The following is an 18,612-nucleotide window of genomic DNA, read 5'->3' on the forward strand; positions in this document are numbered from 1 at the left end:
TGGTTCAGAGAAAATATCCTGATTCAGCTCCTCCCATTAGTAAAATACACCACATATTTGTGAATAAGCCTTGTAGCTGTGCAGTTAGCACTGCAAATCTACGGTCACTGTAATGAACACCTTTGGTGCGGGTGGAGGCAGCGCAGCTGGCAGGGTCCTCGCTCTCACAGATGCTGAAGTTCACAGAAAGGTAATGGTGCATGAGACAAGCAGGAATTTGCTCAAACACGTGGACATTTTTCCTCCCCCTCACTCTCTACCTTTGCCCCCACCGCTGCGCCGTGTTCCCGTCAGAAGCGCTCAGAACTCCTCCACCGCAATGTTCAGAGTCAGGGTTTTCCTACAAAAATTACTGATTCTTCTGCATGTAACTACAAGCACCATCATTGGCAAAACACTGATGATTCTGTTCCCTAAGGCCATGAAAAGATACATCCTAAAACTGGGCGAAAAGAGCAGAATGAATGAGTATCCGAAGTTTAGCTACGAAAACTGGGGTCCAACTTTTTTCAGCTTCAAGTATCTGCTCTTTGTGCTGAAGGTGAAGTGGAAGAGGCTGGAGGACGAAGCCTACGAAGGACATCCTGCTCCCAACACACCGGTGATGACTCTCAACGGAGAAGCTCGTTACCTCTCCGATTTCATGCAAGGTCAGTAAATCCACCGTGCAGCTGGGTTGGGTTTGGCAAGAGGATAAATGAGAAGAGGCTGCTGAGGGCACAGGGACAGGCAGCTGGTGTGAGAGTGCACGACATGGCAGGCCAGGCCATCAGTGTTCATTTGATGGAAAAACTTCAGGATTTTCAAAAACAAGCTGTATTTATAATCCTGGCTACAACACCCCTTCATGCCCCTAAGTTAAGGAATCTCTTGCAAAAGCTGGCTCTGCCTGGAAATACCTCTTCACTGAAAGGCAAGATAATTTATTTTAGGGAGAGAAGACCCAGAATTGGAACGGCGTGCAGTGATTCACAACTGTTGGCTGTCATTCCCTGTATGTACAGGAAGTCCCACACCAGCTCCCTTCACCAGCCTAAAGCCCAGAAAACACATGGTGGGTTTTTTTCCAGATTCAAAGTGTCTGGAAATAAAGCAGAAGAAATAGAATTTGCTTTGTACTTTGTCCGCTGCCTCCCACTGAGATCTCTGTAGACCGTGGAATTAATCATTAAGCTGCAGTCTGAATCCCCATGGGAAGCATTACATCCTTCTCTAACTCCGCTTTTCTAAGTATATATAGATATATATACTTATGTAGAAAATAGGATGGAAATTTGGAAAAGAGATACACAGTATCTGAAAGAACATACCCCCTTTATTAGATTCTTTAGGATGTGGATCTATGTTAGCAGCAGTTTTTGAAGATAAGCCCAGCCAGAAGGAAGATCTTGAACAAATTTCAGATAATTTAGCATGGCCACAGACATGCTTAAAAATCGTGCAGATTCTCTTTAATTGAGGGCTTGCAAACAGATGCTAACACCTGTGGGCACGTACTGTGTTAATCTGTAAGCAACTGTATAAATACTTTTTGCTGGTGGCTTGTGTAACATCAGTTTAATAAATAATAATATATAACAAGTGTTCTGTTTGGACCAGAAATTGCAGAAATACATGGAAAGCATGAAAGCCTGCAATGCACGACTGAAAAGTCTGCAGCTTCTACTCAGCTCAGCTCAAACGAACACCTCTGAAAAAAATCATGTCCAATAGGTTCACCAAACAGTATTAAGACAACTCTGAACCACTGTCCTGGGAAAAAACCTTGCAGATTATCATGTTTAGTGCTTTTTGAGTTCCTTTGTAATAAGTATCTTGGGGAGGCTGTGAGGTCCGACATGCTATATATCCATTTTAGATCAGCTCCCCATCCCAAAATGTTGGTAACTTGAGAATTTGCTGTTGTGATGAGGACACAAGAAGTGACTGCCTTTACAGGGCTTTCCAGAGGAAAGGGTCCCCCTGGGTTCACTCATTGCTGGATCCAGCTCAGGTCAGAGCCAGGCTAGGGGAAAAAAAAGCATTTTCATGCCTGTTTTGCATAGATGTAGATGTTCTGCTACTGATTTTAATGTCCAAAAAGTTGTGGGTTAAGTGACTTGCCCACTGCTGCCCAGGAAACAACTCAGTGCATTAATCTGATTCTGTCCTTCTTTCCACTGATTTAACTACAAACTGTCTCCTTTTTTTTCCCAGATAACCGACCCTTAATCCTGAATTTTGGAAGTTGCACCTGACCTTCATTTATGTTACAATTTGATGAGTTTAACAAGCTCATCAAAGATTTCAGCCCTATAGCAGATTTCCTTATCATCTACATCGAAGAAGCTCACGCAGTAGGTACAGTACAAACATCACAGTGATGCCTACCGAAACTTCAGACCTGTGTCATTCCTGCAAGGAAAAGATGTTAAGAAAGGAGGGAGCTGCAAACGGGAAAGAAAACTCCCTCACATCAAAAGGGGCAATACCAAATCTAGACACTGGTTTGTGTCCCTATTAAGCCAAAGATTTTACTCACACAGCTGACTTTACACCAAGGTGCTCCTGCTGAAGACGCTCATCTCAGTGAAGTGAAGCACAGAGGTGTATCTTTACTAAACTTCCTCTCAGTGTTAGCACAGCTCCTTTTGGGAAAAAAAAAAAAGGCGTTTCGTAGAACAAAGGTGAAGCGTGTGATGCCAGCATGTTATGTATTTAAAAAAGAAAAAAAAAGAAGTATAATTAGTAAAAATATTTTTTATCATGTCTCAAGAACAGCCTGCAGACTCTAATTTGAAAAATATAGAAACAAACTGTACCCCCTCTTTTATCTACACTAGACTCTGAAGTAACACAGTGGCACCAATTTTATCCCAGAGCTAAGGTAGTTTTCTAAAATGTAAGATTTACAGTTTTCAAGTTTTCTAACACCACCTCACTGTCAGTAGTTAAGAAACACATAATATTCAAGTCAGTCATCAAAAACTTTTACTACTTTCTCATTGACTAGGAACTGTGTGCAAGTGTGTTTGCATATTTCTGAAAAAGGTGTGCCCTGGCTAAAATATGTTTCAGTTCTCAAACCTGAATTTATTTTTATAGCCTCCTGAGTAGAATCAAACAGAATTGCTGAGGCTGTGCCAATTGAGCAGGTGTCAGCTGATAGAACTACTCACCATTTTAAAATCTCATCCCCTGTGCCAATAATTTTGTCAAACCTTACTCAAATAGGATCTATCTCCCCCACCTGGTATCTTCCTACTGTTGATTTATGTGGGAAAATTTCAGCTAAAATACATCAAATATTACCAAATCCATGGCAAGGGGAAAATATGGTTTTCCCAAATTAAAGAAAAATCTTGGCTCCATTTATTTGAAAATCTGTGGTGCTCTTAAACTCTAAGGGAGCAGCTTTCGTTTCATGGTAAGTTTTAGTGTTGGGAGTAAATTGCAGTGTTCTTTTAACCCAATTTTGGGATATGACACATAGTACATCTACACCCTTAACACCTACTTAAAATGTGCCTTGCTAAATCCCTTTCTCATTTGTTTTAGATGGATGGGCTTTTAAAAACAATATTGTTATTAAAAATCACAGAAGCCTTGAAGATCGAAAAATAGCAGCACAACTTCTTCAGAAAAAAAATCCTTTATGTCCAGTGGTTTTAGACACTATGGAAAACCTTAGCAGCTCAAAATACGCTGCAATGCCAGAACGACTGTATCTACTTCAAGGAGGGAAGGTCATCTATAAGGTAAAAAAAGACCAACTATAATAATGAGCACAATATATTGAGATTTTTAAATTTCGAAGTAATTTGAGAATGCTTTACATTCAACAGTCAGTATTTCATTCTGTTTCAGAGCTAAAAAATTCACAATTCACTGTAACTGCAAGACAAGCACTGGCAGCAAAACCAGTCTGGGCCCTTATAATGTACATATTTGATGTACACCTCAGTCTTGCTCAAATATTTATCTTTTGGCTCATGAGGAAACCCTAGGTATATGTAAGCTGTGAGATCCAGGAATGCTTCCCAGCTCCAGGGTCCGGACCTTGGCCCTGTCCCAGTTACACAGCAGGCGTAACCTGTGCATGCAGCATCTCCCACAGGAGGCCCAAGCATCCCTGCCCGCAGTCCTGGGGCAACTGCTGTGCTCTGCATGGCTTCTGCTCTGGCTATTTGAACATGGCTCCATTATTTTATTGCCTTTGCAGGGAGGAGCGGGACCTTGGAATTACCACCCCCAGGAAATACGCGCCATCCTGGAAAAAATGAAATAGAAAAAGAAGAGGACTTTGGAATAAAGACTATCTCAATCAAGAAGCTAAATAAATAGGTTTTCATCCATGTAAGAAGAAAAAAAAGGAATTTAAAAATAACAATAGAGACAACAAGAATAGCGTAGTATTAACATCTAAAACACATCTGTAATGTGGTTCATCATGTGTTTGTCTGGAGGTTTTCAAGTCTCATCACTACAACCCCAACTACTGCTTTGTAGTATCTTACTGCCAGGGCTGGATACCAACATTTACGTTTGGGCAAAAAAACTTCAGGAGTGGTGACATTTGCAAAAGTCGACTGGCATGCAAAACAAACCATTTTGCATGACTAAGATTCTCTTGTATACGTACAATTTTCATAAATGTTCCCTTTCACTGACTACAGAATGCTTCTGAAGAACAGAAGCTCTATCAGCATTTGTTTCTATTAGTATTTGTTATGATGGTCATGGCATAAAGCACAGGCAGCTGTGACCTGATGGTAGAAAATATTTATAGAAACAAGGGACTGACCGGCAATTATTAAAAATCTATCAGACCACTTCATATGGCTTCAGATTATTTCCCTTCCCACCCCAGTTATTTCTAAGCATTAGTAGACGTTTATAGTCACCCTATTAATCCTGAACAGTTTGAGTCGATAAGAAAGTTACCAATTTAAGAACTTTTGAAGGACTTATTTGACAGTAGGACGACCTCCCATTTAAGTATTCCACACTTTTTTTTCTATTTAACTCAGAGTGCAAGGGAAACATTTTACGGGAAATAGAGTTTTAATTAATATATTAAGAAAGTCTGATATAAACATACTAATTTAAATTGACTCAGATATGTTCAAGTGTTCTACAGCAACAGTCTAGGTTACAAAACTAGAAAGCTGTTACTACAATTAACAAGAGTACTGCATTACATACATTGAACTGGTGAGGAATACATACTACATCCGTACCTTCAAAAACCACTTTAATGCAAGGTTTTAATAATAAATATTCTCTGTGCCAACGATGTCAAAATATAACTTCTTTATAAAAAAATTTGAAGTACAAATTTAAGTTGGACTTAAGTGTTTTCTGGTGTGGCCTCTGCCATCACCCTGTACACTGACACAAAATGATCAAAGGCAGATTTGATGATGAAACGCAAGTAAGTGGCTTGGAAATCAGGAAGCTGTGGAAGGAAAAAAAGGTTATTGCATTCTCTGTAGTGACATAACTATCAAACAACATTTGCAGACATTTGTTAGACAGAAGGATCTAGATATTTGTATCTGTTTCCAAACTGCGGAAAAATCAAGCTCTTTTAATACATCTAGCCAGCCTCAGAGCTTCTTTAGATGACAACAATTCAAAAAAGTCCCATCCCTCCCAAATACTGCAGCCTTAAAGGCAACAACAGAGAGAAGAAAGATTGCCACGCTTCTGGAAAGAGCTATTTCACATAGTTCAGAGAAGTACACAGGTGCAATTTCATACCATAATCTACAAAGGCGCAGTCAGGATGTGCAATTTCATACCATGATCTACAAATTCCTACATCTAACACCAGCTGAACAGCAATTGTAAGTAAGGACATGTTTTGGTTTTCAAAAGTTTCTCCCCAGTTAGTTTAGACATCCTGTCCCATCAAGCGCTACTTATGTACACTGGAAATACTCACTGGAAATTCTTCCATTTGAAGCTCCCCTTCTGTGTGTTGCAAATCTAGAAAATACAGGTTAAAGCAAATAATGAATAATAATATGCAATGCTGTGAAAAGTATTCACTGGACATCAGAGCTCAAGAAACCTTAAGGACCATAAACTTACATCCTATATAGAAATTGTTCTTATATTTTTTACAAGGTGATTTAAGAGAACAAATACTGTTTGCAACATCCTAGTGGGTACATATATATATCCTATTCATTACACTGTTCTATAAAATGTCACCCAAGAGGCATTAAAAAAACAAAAACAAACAAACAACAACAAAACCCAAACAATCCAGGAAATGCCACTCTATTATACTCTATTATACTATGCAAGCCTGGTTTTAATTTTTGGAATATAAAAGTGAGTGCACAAGCAGTGCTTTCAGCCCTTACACAGCATTTTACATCTCCAAACTGCTCCAGAGACCAGTAAAGTTCATAAACTTCATTTAAATGTGACTATTACATTAATAAATAATAAAATAATCATCAAGCCACACTTGACTACTCAACAAATAGACATTGGTTTAACAGAAAAAGATCAATGTTATTCCCACAAAATCCCCACTGCTTCAGGTTCAGACTCTTACCTTTTTCAACACACTGTTCAAAACCTATAGGGTCTTCAGATACGCTTCTTTCAATCCTTAAGGTCCGCACTAAAATACAGACACATTTAAAATATCAACAAGTTCTGATTCTTTATTGATATTTATTCCATCACTTTTCAGCTACAAAGCACTTCAAAAGCATTAACTAATCCATTCTTATGGGGCAGGACTGTAATACAACCACCATCCTCGTGGTCCAAGTTGAACAAACAATAAATTTTTGTGTCTTTTCTGTAACCCTTGCTAATGGTCAAGCTCCTGTCTCCAGGCTCTGACTCTGTAATAGTCCCTTCTGGTTTAGAACTCACATTTTCCTTCACATTATTTTAAAAAGACTAAGACTGTTCTGTCTAAGAAATTATAATAATCAATATTCAAAATAAATAGTTAAATAGTAGTCCTGTCCATTAAACTACAACAGCCATCACTATGCAACAGAAGAGTTAATTATAAGCTCAATGCAAGATGTTGTAAGAACAAAGTAAGTGCAGGTAAGGTAGATTTTCCATCTTTTCCTGATTTATGAAAAACTTTGGACTTCAAGGACAATTGCTTTGTGGAGTTAAATCTTTATGAATCTGTTAAAAGTGGCTACTTACAGAATACAACACTGAGAGTTTACACACAGGCACAGACACATTTTAACATCGCATATATTACCAACTGCAATGCATCAAGTCTTACCCAAGTAACACTGGATTGTGACTTTGCTGATTTTTACACATTTGGGAAAACCAATAATGAATTCCTGTGGGAACATGCCCGTCGTCGTCCAGAACGTTTCTGAACTTCTGTGGAGAGAACAGGACAAAACCCCCCACCTGTGGCTTTCCAGCTACAACCAACGTGCAAAGCCAGTTTTTATTTGGGGTATTTTGACCAAACACCAGTATGAAAATGATGACGCTCTCTGGAAGTATTAATACCTCCACGTTCAGGCTCTGCACCACAAAAAAGGCCCACGAATGGCGGGCGGGGGTCCTTCAAAAAAGAAGTTAAATTATGTGCCAACACGCGCGGGTAAGCAAAACACTGAGCCTGGCGGTGAGAGGCTCCGGTGGCGGCAGCACCGGGCGGGATCCCTGGGGGGATCGCCCGCCCCGGAGGAGCCGCTTCCCGCCCGGACCCGCGTCCCCTCACAGCCCCTCAGCGCCCCCTCACCCGTCCACCATGTTCTCGGCGGGGTGGTGCTCGTCGCTGGAGGTGGCCAGGACCAGGGCAGCCCCCGCCGAGCTCAGGCACCAGTCGGCTGCCCTCATCCCGGGGCAGCGGGGAGGGCAAGGCCGGCCCCGCCGCTACCAGGCAACGGCCCACGCCAGCCCTTCCGCCGGCGGGAGCTGCGCGGCGCTTCGCGGGCTCCTGCGGGATCCGTCGCTTCACACTAAGAGCCTCGCAAGTGCGGAGCAGCCATAGCCCCTCACAGCCGCGGCGCCCCCTTTCCCGGCTCCCCGCCGGTGCCGTGGCCTCCCAGGAGCCTCACGCCCCGGGCCCCGCGCGGAGGGATGGCGGTGCGGCTGCCGCCGCGGAGGTGGGAGGTTTGGGAGCGCTGAGGTAGGCGGACGGCTTCCCGCCGCACCCACCCCCTTCAGCCCCGCTCCCGGCGTGCCCCGCGCCGCCCGCCCCCGGCGCGGCTCCGCCCGCGAGCGCTCCGGGATGGGCGGCGGGAGCTCCGAGCCGCGCTGCGGCTGACGGCGCGTCGGGGCGGCCCCTCCCGGGGCAGGTAGGTGGGGGCCGAGCCGGCGGGGAGCGGGACGGGGGTCGCTCGCCTCCCTGCCCCAGACCTCCCGGCCCGGCGGGGCGGGGACCTTTCTCCTTGCGCCCGTCGGGGCTGCGCCCGGCCCCGGCACACTCACCCCGGGCAGGACCCGATCCCTTCACAGACCCACCCCTGGAAGGGCCCGATCCCCTCGCGCCCCCCGCCCCCGGGCAGCGCCCGATCCCTTCAGCACCCCCTTCCCCACGCCGGGCAGGGCACGATCCCCTCCTGCCCCGCAGGACCTGAGCCCCCAATCCCTCAGGGCAGGAGCTGACACGACCCCATCCCTCGTCAGATCCTGCCATGGGTGGGTTTGCGCCCTCCAGCCGCCCACCACGACCCCCGCTCACAGACCAGAGCCCCCCGGCACCGGCTGGGCTGGGAAAGGGGCACCAGGAGCCTGCCCACTCTCCCGGGGGGGATTCCCCAGCAGGCTGCCCTGCCCTGCTGCAGTCAGCCATGTACCCTCCTCCTCCCCCCGCCTGCCCCGGAGCCGGGCCCAGCTGTGGGGTTCACCTCCCGCACAGCGCCCGGACCCGCTCCCGCTGCCCAGGGTCGATGGGCATCCAGTCCCGGCCACTGCCCCCCAGCCTGGGTTCAGTCACCACATGAGTGGTGTTGGCGGTTTGATGGCAGACAGCACACACCCCTGCTCTGTGCAGCCTGGAATTCTCACTGCAGGGTTATTTCACCATGCTCGGGGCACTGAGAGCTGCCAGGGTCTGGGGGCTGTGTAGTGTTTTTCTCTGTGATTATTCTTCACCTATCTATCGTTTGGGTTTTTTTTGCAGAACTGGATGAAGGGAATGTCTTACTGTCTCCACTCAGAAAGCCACTTGGATACTGGGCCAATATACGTGCGTGAAAATGGGAAGCTGCACATGGTAAATCAGGGTACACGTGGCATACAGAATACAAGACCTTTTAGGCTTTTTTCCAGAGGATTTTCGGTGGAGCTTTGTATGAACAGGGAGGACAATAGAGCAAGGAGGCAGAGGACTGATCATTTCATCTTCACGTACACTAAGGAGGGGAACCTCCGGTACTCGGCCAAGTCTCTCTTCAGCCTAGTGCTGAGTTACATTTCTGACAATGTTGATCACATTGACTCATTGATTGGTTTCCCTGAGCAGATTGCTGAAAAGCTCTTTTCAGCCGCAGAAGCAAGGCAAAAGTTCACAGAACCAGTAACGGGACTGAGAGCTCTACAAAAGTTTACTGAAGCATATGGCAGTTTGGTGCTATGTTCATTATGCTTGCGAAATAGGTAAGTGTCTTCAGTAACAAATATCGTTGTCTGCTAGTGCTTTTTGCTAGCACATTTGAAGTTTTTCTTAAATTATTTTAATCCGAAAATAATTAAAAAAATTAATCTCTTGGGCTTATGTTTTAATGAAATGACCTGAGCCTTATGTCACTCTTCTTGCTTCCTTTTGCCCCATTTCTTTCCTACAAGTGCAGCTGCTGGTTTCATTCTAAGATACAAAACATAATACAGGTAACAGACTACATCCATGTTAACTAACAGGTGATTTTATGTGAAGGATTTAACCTACAACTATTTTTTAACAATAATAATCAGCACTTGCATAGTACACCCTTGCAAACTGGCCTGGGTTTATTTGCTGTAAGCTTGCTGTCCTATTTAATTTTGAGGGATCAGAAGAAGACTCAGTCTTGTAGAAAAGTTACAAGCTTGGAAGTTGTCCAGGTTTTACACTAGTTTATTGTGGTTCCTATCACACTGAATGTGCTTTAAGGAGGTTCTGATGGGAGTCCAGAGCCAGTCTTTTCATCTACTCAATGTCGATGTTGTCTTTCACTAAAAGAGAGTCTTGCCAAGCTTAAAACTGGGTTATGTTTTTAAAGCCTTGTGCCTACTGAAGTCTTCTCCGGTAATATAACCAGTCTATATTCCATCTGTGCACTTGAAAAAGGGGGATGTTTTATCCAGTTTAAAATCAAAGTACAGGCACATTCATCTGAAGTGCCGAGGGTGTTTTGAGCACAGTAGGAATCTTTGAGCAGAGGTCAATTATCCTTTGTTTTATCCTTTAAACCCACTCCCTTTTTATCTCTAGTACAGATACTTTTTATGGGCTTAATTCAGAAATGAAGTTACCTCTGGCATCTTCTGCCATTACAGAAATCTAAGTTAAGTATCAAGTCTTTGAAATCCAGGAAGATATAAAGGCATTTTCTGATGAATCTTATTTCCAAAAGAGCCTGCTCTTCTCTTCACGACCTCCCTGAGCTAGTGGTGTCTCTCGAGAGCTGGCTTGCGCTTTGACTACACGTACTGCCTTTGCATAGCTGAACTGCACAGCAAAGCGATTTGGCAGGGTAGTTTGACAGGTATACTCACAGTGGGAGGATATTAAGGTCCCTTTATTTGCTTGGCCAAAGAGGTGTTCCTTGAGGGATCAAATTAGCAAGCGCCCCTCATTTCAGCAGCAAAGATGCTGACCTCAGGGTTTGTCTTGCCATAGGGAATATAAGGTAAATTCAGGAGAGAGTAGGGAATTTGGGGCTTATCTTGCCACGGGGACAATAAAAAGTAAATGCAGGGAAGATCGGTGAGGTAGTAACTGCGATGTGCTCATTACTGCATATTCATGCATGCCATTCTTCAGTGGTTTATTCCTGTCTCTAAACCTCCTACTGAATAGTTCCTGCACAGATGTTTGCATGGTTGCAGAGTGAATCAGATCAGGGAACCAAGACAGCTAAAAAAATAACCCACTGAGGAGCTACTGCCTGGGGTGTACTCAAAGCTCTAGTTGGAGTCCTGCAGATGTCCTATAGGACTTACATCTCTAGAGAAGTATTTTATTTATGTATACAAAAAGTAAATTTTTGCCATTTGGCAAGCTATCCTCATAAATTTGAAGTGGACTTTAAACCTGGATGGATGTGGGTTTGTCTACACTCTTCCTAGATACTGAGGATAAATCAACTGAAGTTGATTTATGGTAAACTGGAATGTATATTATGCATTATTCTGAAATAGTACAATAATAATCTGTAAAGAAGTCCCTAGTTGTGATGTTTGCTAGTTTTAAAGTCTTAAGTCTTTGTGCAATATTTTGGATCAAAGCAAAACTATGACATTTGTTCAAGGAGAAGACTGTGAACTCAGATGTGTTGTGTGCAGGCTGCACATAAAACGGTCATTAGGACAGCTGGCTTATTTATGTTAATTTTCTTGTAGGTACTTAAAAGAAACAACTGCATTGTGCTTGTGACACTTGAGCATAGAGGTGCCTTTTGGTGTGCCTGAACACTGATATCTTTTCTTTTTTCTCTTTGCAGATACCTGGTTATCTCTGCAAAGCTAGAAGAAATTAAGTCTTTCCGGGAGCTGACGTGTTTGGATCTCTCCTGTTGTAAACTCGGAGATGAACATGAGCTGCTGGAACACCTCACCAAAGAGGCTCTGTCTAGGTACAGATTTCTTGACATGTAGCTAAAAATGACACTTTAGTTTCCTTTCACTAAGTGTTTCAAAGAATCGAGTTGTGACTTTGAAGGAAAGTTTCACAGGCAGCAATGCTAAGTTTGAAGATTTTGGTTGTTCATAAAACTTGTTCTTGAGATAAATAAAATACAGAATTTATTGTGCACAAAGCACATGATCCAAAGCACATACTGAATCATAAGAGGTCCTACAAATCTGCAAGATGTCTCATGTTTTTAAATCAACTTCTTATGATTTTCATTGGCCAAGTAAAAACTTCATCTTAAGCATTGGAACAGTTTTACACTTTCATTTGACGATAAGATTTTTGTACATTTTGCATCAAAGTGTTGTCTTTAAGTGCTCTGGAGAATGTTTCAGTGTAATGTTTTTCCCTGAGTTTTGTTCATCTATGTTATAATATCTCATTGTTTACTTAAAATCATTGCTGTATCTCTTACCAAATTTCCCTCTCTCCCATTTTGCCAAGCATTTTTCTCTTTTTAGTTCCAAGTGGATTTGAGATTGGCAGCCTTGGTTTAAAGAACTTCAGTGTATAAAGAACCTTATTGTCTTTGTTAGCAAACACTTGTGCTCTAGGATCAGTTTGTCACTGCAGCTCTGGGAATAGCTGGTCAAGTAAGCCCTTAATTCTTGAGCTAGCAGAGGCAATACAAAAATATTTGTTGGTCCTATGAACCCAGGCATCTTTCTTGCTATTTTTTTACTAATGTTAACAAAGTAACATGTTTTCTTGGCAGAGGAAGACCCCAGCCTTCTGACACAGAGGTTTAGGACATTTTGCAAAACTGTCTAAAATAATGACTGTAAACTATGCATTTGTATGTCTCTTCGCAGCGTAAAACGGCTTCTCCTGAAAGACAACTCTTTATCAGATGCAGGCCTTCGCAGAATGACAGCACCAGTACGAGTATTGAAAAAGGGACTTGAGAATCTTTTGGTATTAGACTTATCTTGTAAGTACTTCATGGTTTAATATTAGAAGCAAATTGTATCCCTTCTAATAGAGAATTTATCTTCCTTAATATTGAAGGAATACAATTAATTTGATGATTTCCATGATACTCAACCCCAAATTTCACCAGCAACTTTCCAGAAGGCACAGATCATACTTGTAGTCTCAGCCACTTGCTACTTACCATAAATATTTTTGATAGTTTGAGAATTGGTATTGTAAATACTTGTATTTTGATCATTAGAGGGCAAAAGTCAGTTTTGACTCACTTTCAAAACATGAAACATACTACAAAAAAAGGCCCAAACCACCTTGTTCCAGTACTAGCTTTTGGAACAAATAGTTTCTTGGTATTCTGATCACTTTTTTCCATATCTTGCATTTTCATTAACTTTACTTGATCTTACAGGTAATCCTAAAATCACAGATGCTGGAATCAGATACCTTCTTTCCTTCAAGAAATTGAATTGTTTGGACATTTCTGGGACAGGTCTCAAGGTAAAAAAAGTACCTAAGTTTACTGCATGAGAATAATTGAATGTTCTCCTCTGACTGTTTTATTTCCCTTTTCCTTAGGATGTTAATGCCGTCATTAAGCAGATCCAAACGCAGATAGGCCTGGTTCACTCAAAAGTGCCTCTGAAAGAATTTGACCATAGTAACTGCAAAACAGAGGGATGGGCAGAACAGGTATGGGGTTTTAAGTCTTTTATTCTCTAGAAATTGTCCTTACGGAGTATTAAATCACTGAATTGGAGAGAATAAGGGATAGAGTTGTTTCCAGTGATATTTCAAGAAGTATATTAACTGCTTCAAATGTTATTTCAGACAATTTTGCAGTGGGAGCAGGCAGTTATGGAGGCCATCAAGCCACAAGACAACTTGAGATCCAGAACAGCAGCTCTGCACTTCTGTACGTAACTGCATAAAGACCACATAGTTTGTTTTCTTTTCTAGAAGGAATATATATATATGTACAAATAGCATCTCAGGTGTGCAGTTTCAGCCATTTGTGTAACTGCATTACACTGTGTTTGAGGTTTTCATTTGTTAGACTACTGCATAACTCTTAAAAGTAGGGCATGGCAGCACGCTTAGGAGAACATATAATAACTGAGTTTTCTCTTGAAAATTCTGAACTATTTTTCCCTATGCACATTTCAGCAAAGCAGCCAGTATTCCAGGTTGGCTTGGCCAAAACAATTTGCAACACAAGTGTGCATTTTATGGCATAATTCTGTTTTCCCAAAATCTAAACTTGATTTTTTTTTTCCCTGTAGATGGCAAGACACACAAAATAAAGGAAGTAGTCAAATGCAAGCTGGTGGAGGCAGAAACAAATGCATCTGGAAACTTGCAGTTTTATAAGGAAAAGGTTCAGAATTGCCATTTACCTTTGAAAAAGGAGGTTGCAGGCAGCCACGAATTAAAGAACAATAAAAAAAGACCTTTGGCTGAACAAGAGAGAGAAAGGACTTCCAAACAGAAGCATCTGTGCCTCACTGTGGAGGACTGGGATTTATTAAACACCTACTGAGTCAGAAAGAACTGGGTCCTTTGTTTGTTGTTTTCTTGCTGATGACAGAATTTAAACATATTGAGAGGAAGTAACAAAGGAGACCAGTACTGTCAAATCTGTTTGCTGTGATATGCCTGGGGAGGGACAGAGTCAAGGAGAAGGTTGATGATACTACTGTATATTTTCAATACACAATAATTTTTTCAAATAAAGTTTTTGTTGTCATCCTTAACTAATTCTTCTGACAATAGATAGAATTCACAAAAATAGCAGGTGCTATCCCTCCTCCTCTCTTGCCCCTTGAGAGGCAGAAAGACAAATCACTGCAGCTCATCTGAAATGAAGCTGCACTGTGCTTGTCAAGTGCCTTGGGACGTGAATCGTGTCGGCAGAACATAAACCTCAGGCTGGAAGCACCAGGCTGGGCTGACAGAGCTCTGACAACAGGAGGAAGCGAAAAGGAGAAGCACAAGCCTCAGGGCAGGAAGGCAGAGAGACAGTAACCCTTTGCTAACAGGTATTGCAGAAAGCTAAAGTAGAACACAAGTCCCTCATCTCTCATTTTAGCCCAGGAAATAGAAGCTGAAACTGGGTTACTGTAGGAATTAGACTGCAGCTGTACTATATTCTCCCTTATAAGCAAGTTCACTGCATTTGAGAGCATTCTGGGGTTTAAAACCCATTCTCAGCATCTGTGCATGCTTGGGTACTTCCCCATCTAAAAACAGGGAATTTTTTATTGAAATATGAATTAAACATATTTGCTGTAAAAAAAACCCTTGACACTCAGACTCTTGCGTTGGTCTGTCTGAAGACAGGAGCACAGCTGAAATGCTGCAGGTCTGTTAATCATTGAATTCCTGCCCTGAGTGCTTCTATTATATCAAAATTGACCAAGGTACACAGTGCCTGTGAGTTGGGCCATGCGACCATCAGTGTGCTCTCACGCCTAAGACCAAGAATTTACTACAGGTATCCTCTAAATAAGCACTAGTAGAAGAAATCTGCCTTTTGCACTGTTGCTTACCATAATTCAGTGACAAGAAAAGCATCACATCCTTGGGAATCATGAAGAGGCCAAGAAAAGGAACTTCACCTCAAAAATGCATACAGAGCTAAACCCCTTTTCTTTCTTTGTTCTTTTATTGCTGATTTTGTTTCCCCCCCCAAAAGGACTGCAGACCAAAACAAGCATACTTGGATTCAAGCCCTACATTTTTTCCCAGAAAATCAAGGCTATTAATAGCTTCCACTGACAACTACATCAGGCCTCTGCAGAGACAAATAACAGCACAAAGAGTAACTGAGCAAAACAGCGTCTCAACAGGGAGCAAGTAAACTGTGACGCTCAAGTATAATCCTCCTCCTGCCACTGGTTCAATGGCCACCAGGGATTTCTTTCGCTAGCCCTTCCACCACCGTGGAGATCTGCTAATCTGACTGTGGAGACACACACATCCCAGAGGATCATATACTCCATTTCACATCAGTAAAGCAGCTGGGAGCTGATGCCTTGAGCTGGAAAATAGGCACATCTTGATTTGACATCAACAGTCTGCCCTAGGTCACAGGCTTGTTAGTAAAATAATACAGTACAGCTTTCCTCTCCAGAAGAGGTGTTTTAGAGTACTGTGTTTCTTACACTCTCCATCTCTGGTACAATTACCCCTTTTCTTAGGTTTCTTGCTGACCAGCAGACTTTTAAACACAGTACTGTGTAAGTTTTTCCCTAGGAAGACTTAAGACACATCACTATGTCCTCAACCCACTAATCTCTGTTTATTGTTCTCTGTAAGGCACACAGCCTCTGCTGACCAGGAACAAAGCAGTAAGAAAGAAAATTACAGGAGTCTCACCCTGAAATAGAGCGGCTCAGCCAAGTGCCTGCCACGTCCCTGGTTGTTTCCAGGCTGGCTTCTGGGTCTTGCTGCCTGTGGACTGCTGCTTTGCATGTCTCTCTTGGTTAGTCTCTTCACAGGTGTAAATCCAGAGCAGGATGAGTCCCCAGTTCCCCCCTCCTAACCCAAGGCCATTAATCACAGCTCTGGCCTCCAAGGAGCACTGGCTGGGAACTGATGCAAGGACATCAGCTGGAGAGCAACCCTGAGGCTCTGCCCTGCAGGTACTGGATGGGCCAGCTCCTCCAGTGCAGAGATCACATTCCTAACCCCATTTCTTTGTGGTTCAGCTCAACTACAAAGCCGAGAGATGGAAGAAAGGGAGAGGAAGACTGCATTTGCTTTCCCCTTTGCAGCCAGAGACACCTTCCATGCACCCTGAGCCTGCCTCTGTTTCCTCATCCGCCTTCCTTTGACTGCTGCCCCATAGAATCATGCAGCAGCCATAGCCCACCTGCCCCCTCCCGACGCAGAGAGCTTGTTGCACATCCTTTTCAAAGCCAAGGAACAGGCAAACAATCCCTGACTGAACCCAATCTGCATTGGAAAGGAGCTCTTCTTCCCCAGGAAGGAGAGGCTGACCCAGTAGCGCTGCCTCTTAACCATCCTTCCTTGAGCTCATCTTAAGAAATGCTGCAAGACTGCCTTGCTGGTTGCCCCAGAACATACTTTGAGTAACAACAGCAACCACAATAAGGTTTCTATTTACCAACTCCAGCTCAGCCTTGTTGAAGCGTTAGATGTCTGTGACTCTCCAGTAAAAATGTGCATCTCGATTTCAGGTTTTGATTGAGGCTAGAAGCTTGCAAGTGAGAAATGTTTACCTAGAAAACTCCTAACCTCTCTTCTGAGCTGCAGCACTGAGTGCACTGCTGTAATGTTTTACAGACACAGAGATACGAGCCATCCATCCCAGCCAGGCATGGAGAGGGACAGGTTATTAAATGTGGTTTCCTGTAGTACTGGTTCCATTATGCAGAGTTTTGCCACCTCATTCCAGGTGAAGTATGAGTCAGAATACTGTAAAGCTATTTTAAAAAGATCTCACGGATCTATAGCTGTATCCCAGCTACAAATTAGGAGAAACTTTCACTGTTGATACAAGTCATGGTGACAGGCAGAGTTGCAGATCACAGAACAGAGAGGAAATGAGTGAACAGGGTTTTATTTTTAAAGATCTATGACCTGGGATGGTGTTGGGAAGAGAGTCACCTGATGTTTATTTTGGGCTTAGAAAAGTAAATGCACACCCTGTAAATGCGGCTTTTTCTCAGATGTGTTAGACACATATGAGATTTTTCAAAGGAACATAGAAAAACTGCATCTTTCTTAAACTTCAGTGGCATGTCTGTATCTGTATCCTGAGGACTGCTTTGAAGGTTTAGCTGCCTGATCCTGCTTTGCTGTCAGAGGAGTGAAACGAGCAGTGAACAGACCCTCTGTCATCCCATGTCGCCCTGGGAGTGGCACTTGGTTTTCTGTTGCTCCCTGCTCTGAGGCTGCAACTTATTTTTCTCCTTTCTTTGCCAACTTCAGTGCAAACACATTCCAGCCCCACGGCTGTTCTCAACCTGCTAAGCTGCTGCTCCAGAACTGCACAGCCCTGAGAGAAGTACATTTTATACACACGTCAGTTCCCTGCCCTGGCACACAGAGACATGTATATGGTCACAGGGACACAGTAACTTGTCCCCACAAACACTCACTTCAGACTTCCTTGCCGTTACACTCTCTGTGTTGGCCTTCATGATTTGAGAAGAGTGTAGGAGGTGGCCCATACAGCAGCTCCCCATTGTGTCACCTGTAGCACAGCGTTCCCAAGAAACTGTCCTGGGAGCATCAACACAGAACTTTCAAAACTGCTGCTGAAACACCCACAGATGTGCTTTGAACACAAACACAGGCTTCTCCTGCCTGTGAGGATCAGGAGCGTGAGGACACGTCAGAGAGAAATGCTAACCCAAGGGCTACAAAGGCTCACCTCACTCAGCTCCTGGTCTTTAGGGTAGTCCTCAATGTACCTTCATCTGGCTGCCTGCAAAGGCACCAGCATGTCCATACAGCAGAAATCCCTTGCCAAGGGTTTGGAAAACATGGTGTCTGTATTGGCACCAGCTGGGAAACAGTCTCCAGCAGTCTGCACACAACCCATCGAGTCAATGCTGCAAGAGAGTGCTCTGCCCACGTAGAAATGACTCACCCTTGCATGACAGGAGAACCCTTAAAGGTGTCCCACAGCCAGTGTCCAGCCTTCAGCATGGGCTGCCATATGCACTTCATCCCTGTTCGGTGTCACTGCGTGCCGGTCAGTGTGCTGCTGCTGAGGATTTGCTTGGGTTGGAGCTCCCCAAGTGGGTGGCAGAGCAGGAGGACACCAAGGCTTAAAGGTGACAAAGCAGGAAGTACCCTGTGGTCTCCAATGCTGCTGAGCGCCA

At 43.5% G+C, this 18,612-nt stretch overlaps 3 protein-coding genes across 3 annotated transcripts; 2 read left to right on the plus strand and 1 right to left on the minus strand.

Moving 5' to 3' along the window:
* Positions 1-319: 319 nt before the first annotated feature.
* DIO1 (iodothyronine deiodinase 1) lies at positions 320-4,450 on the plus strand (the record flags this gene model as incomplete). The annotated part of the gene is made up of 4 exons (XM_080348996.1): positions 320-650; positions 2,197-2,340; positions 3,538-3,737; positions 4,202-4,450. 4 exons carry the CDS (start codon positions 320-322, stop codon positions 4,265-4,267), a joined length of 741 nt encoding a protein of 246 aa, XP_080205122.1. The 3' UTR covers positions 4,268-4,450.
* A 620-nt stretch (positions 4,451-5,070) lies between these two features.
* Positions 5,071-8,224, minus strand: IFT25 (intraflagellar transport 25). Its single transcript, XM_080349159.1, has 5 exons — positions 7,733-8,224; positions 7,256-7,362; positions 6,551-6,619; positions 5,927-5,970; positions 5,071-5,437 (listed from the first exon to the last, which is right to left on the minus strand). Exons 1-5 carry the CDS (start codon positions 7,828-7,830, stop codon positions 5,330-5,332), a joined length of 426 nt encoding a protein of 141 aa, XP_080205285.1. The 5' UTR covers positions 7,831-8,224; the 3' UTR covers positions 5,071-5,329.
* LRRC42 (leucine rich repeat containing 42) lies at positions 8,211-14,411 on the plus strand. Its single transcript, XM_080349158.1, has 8 exons — positions 8,211-8,291; positions 9,119-9,594; positions 11,640-11,771; positions 12,643-12,761; positions 13,170-13,258; positions 13,337-13,450; positions 13,589-13,673; positions 14,041-14,411. Exons 2-8 carry the CDS (start codon positions 9,125-9,127, stop codon positions 14,295-14,297), a joined length of 1,266 nt encoding a protein of 421 aa, XP_080205284.1. The 5' UTR covers positions 8,211-8,291; positions 9,119-9,124; the 3' UTR covers positions 14,298-14,411.
* The last annotated feature ends 4,201 nt before the right edge of the window (positions 14,412-18,612 follow it).

This window comes from Nesoenas mayeri, assembly GCF_963082525.1.
Source record: "Nesoenas mayeri genome assembly, chromosome: 8".
Taxonomy (NCBI): Eukaryota; Metazoa; Chordata; class Aves; order Columbiformes; family Columbidae; genus Nesoenas; species Nesoenas mayeri.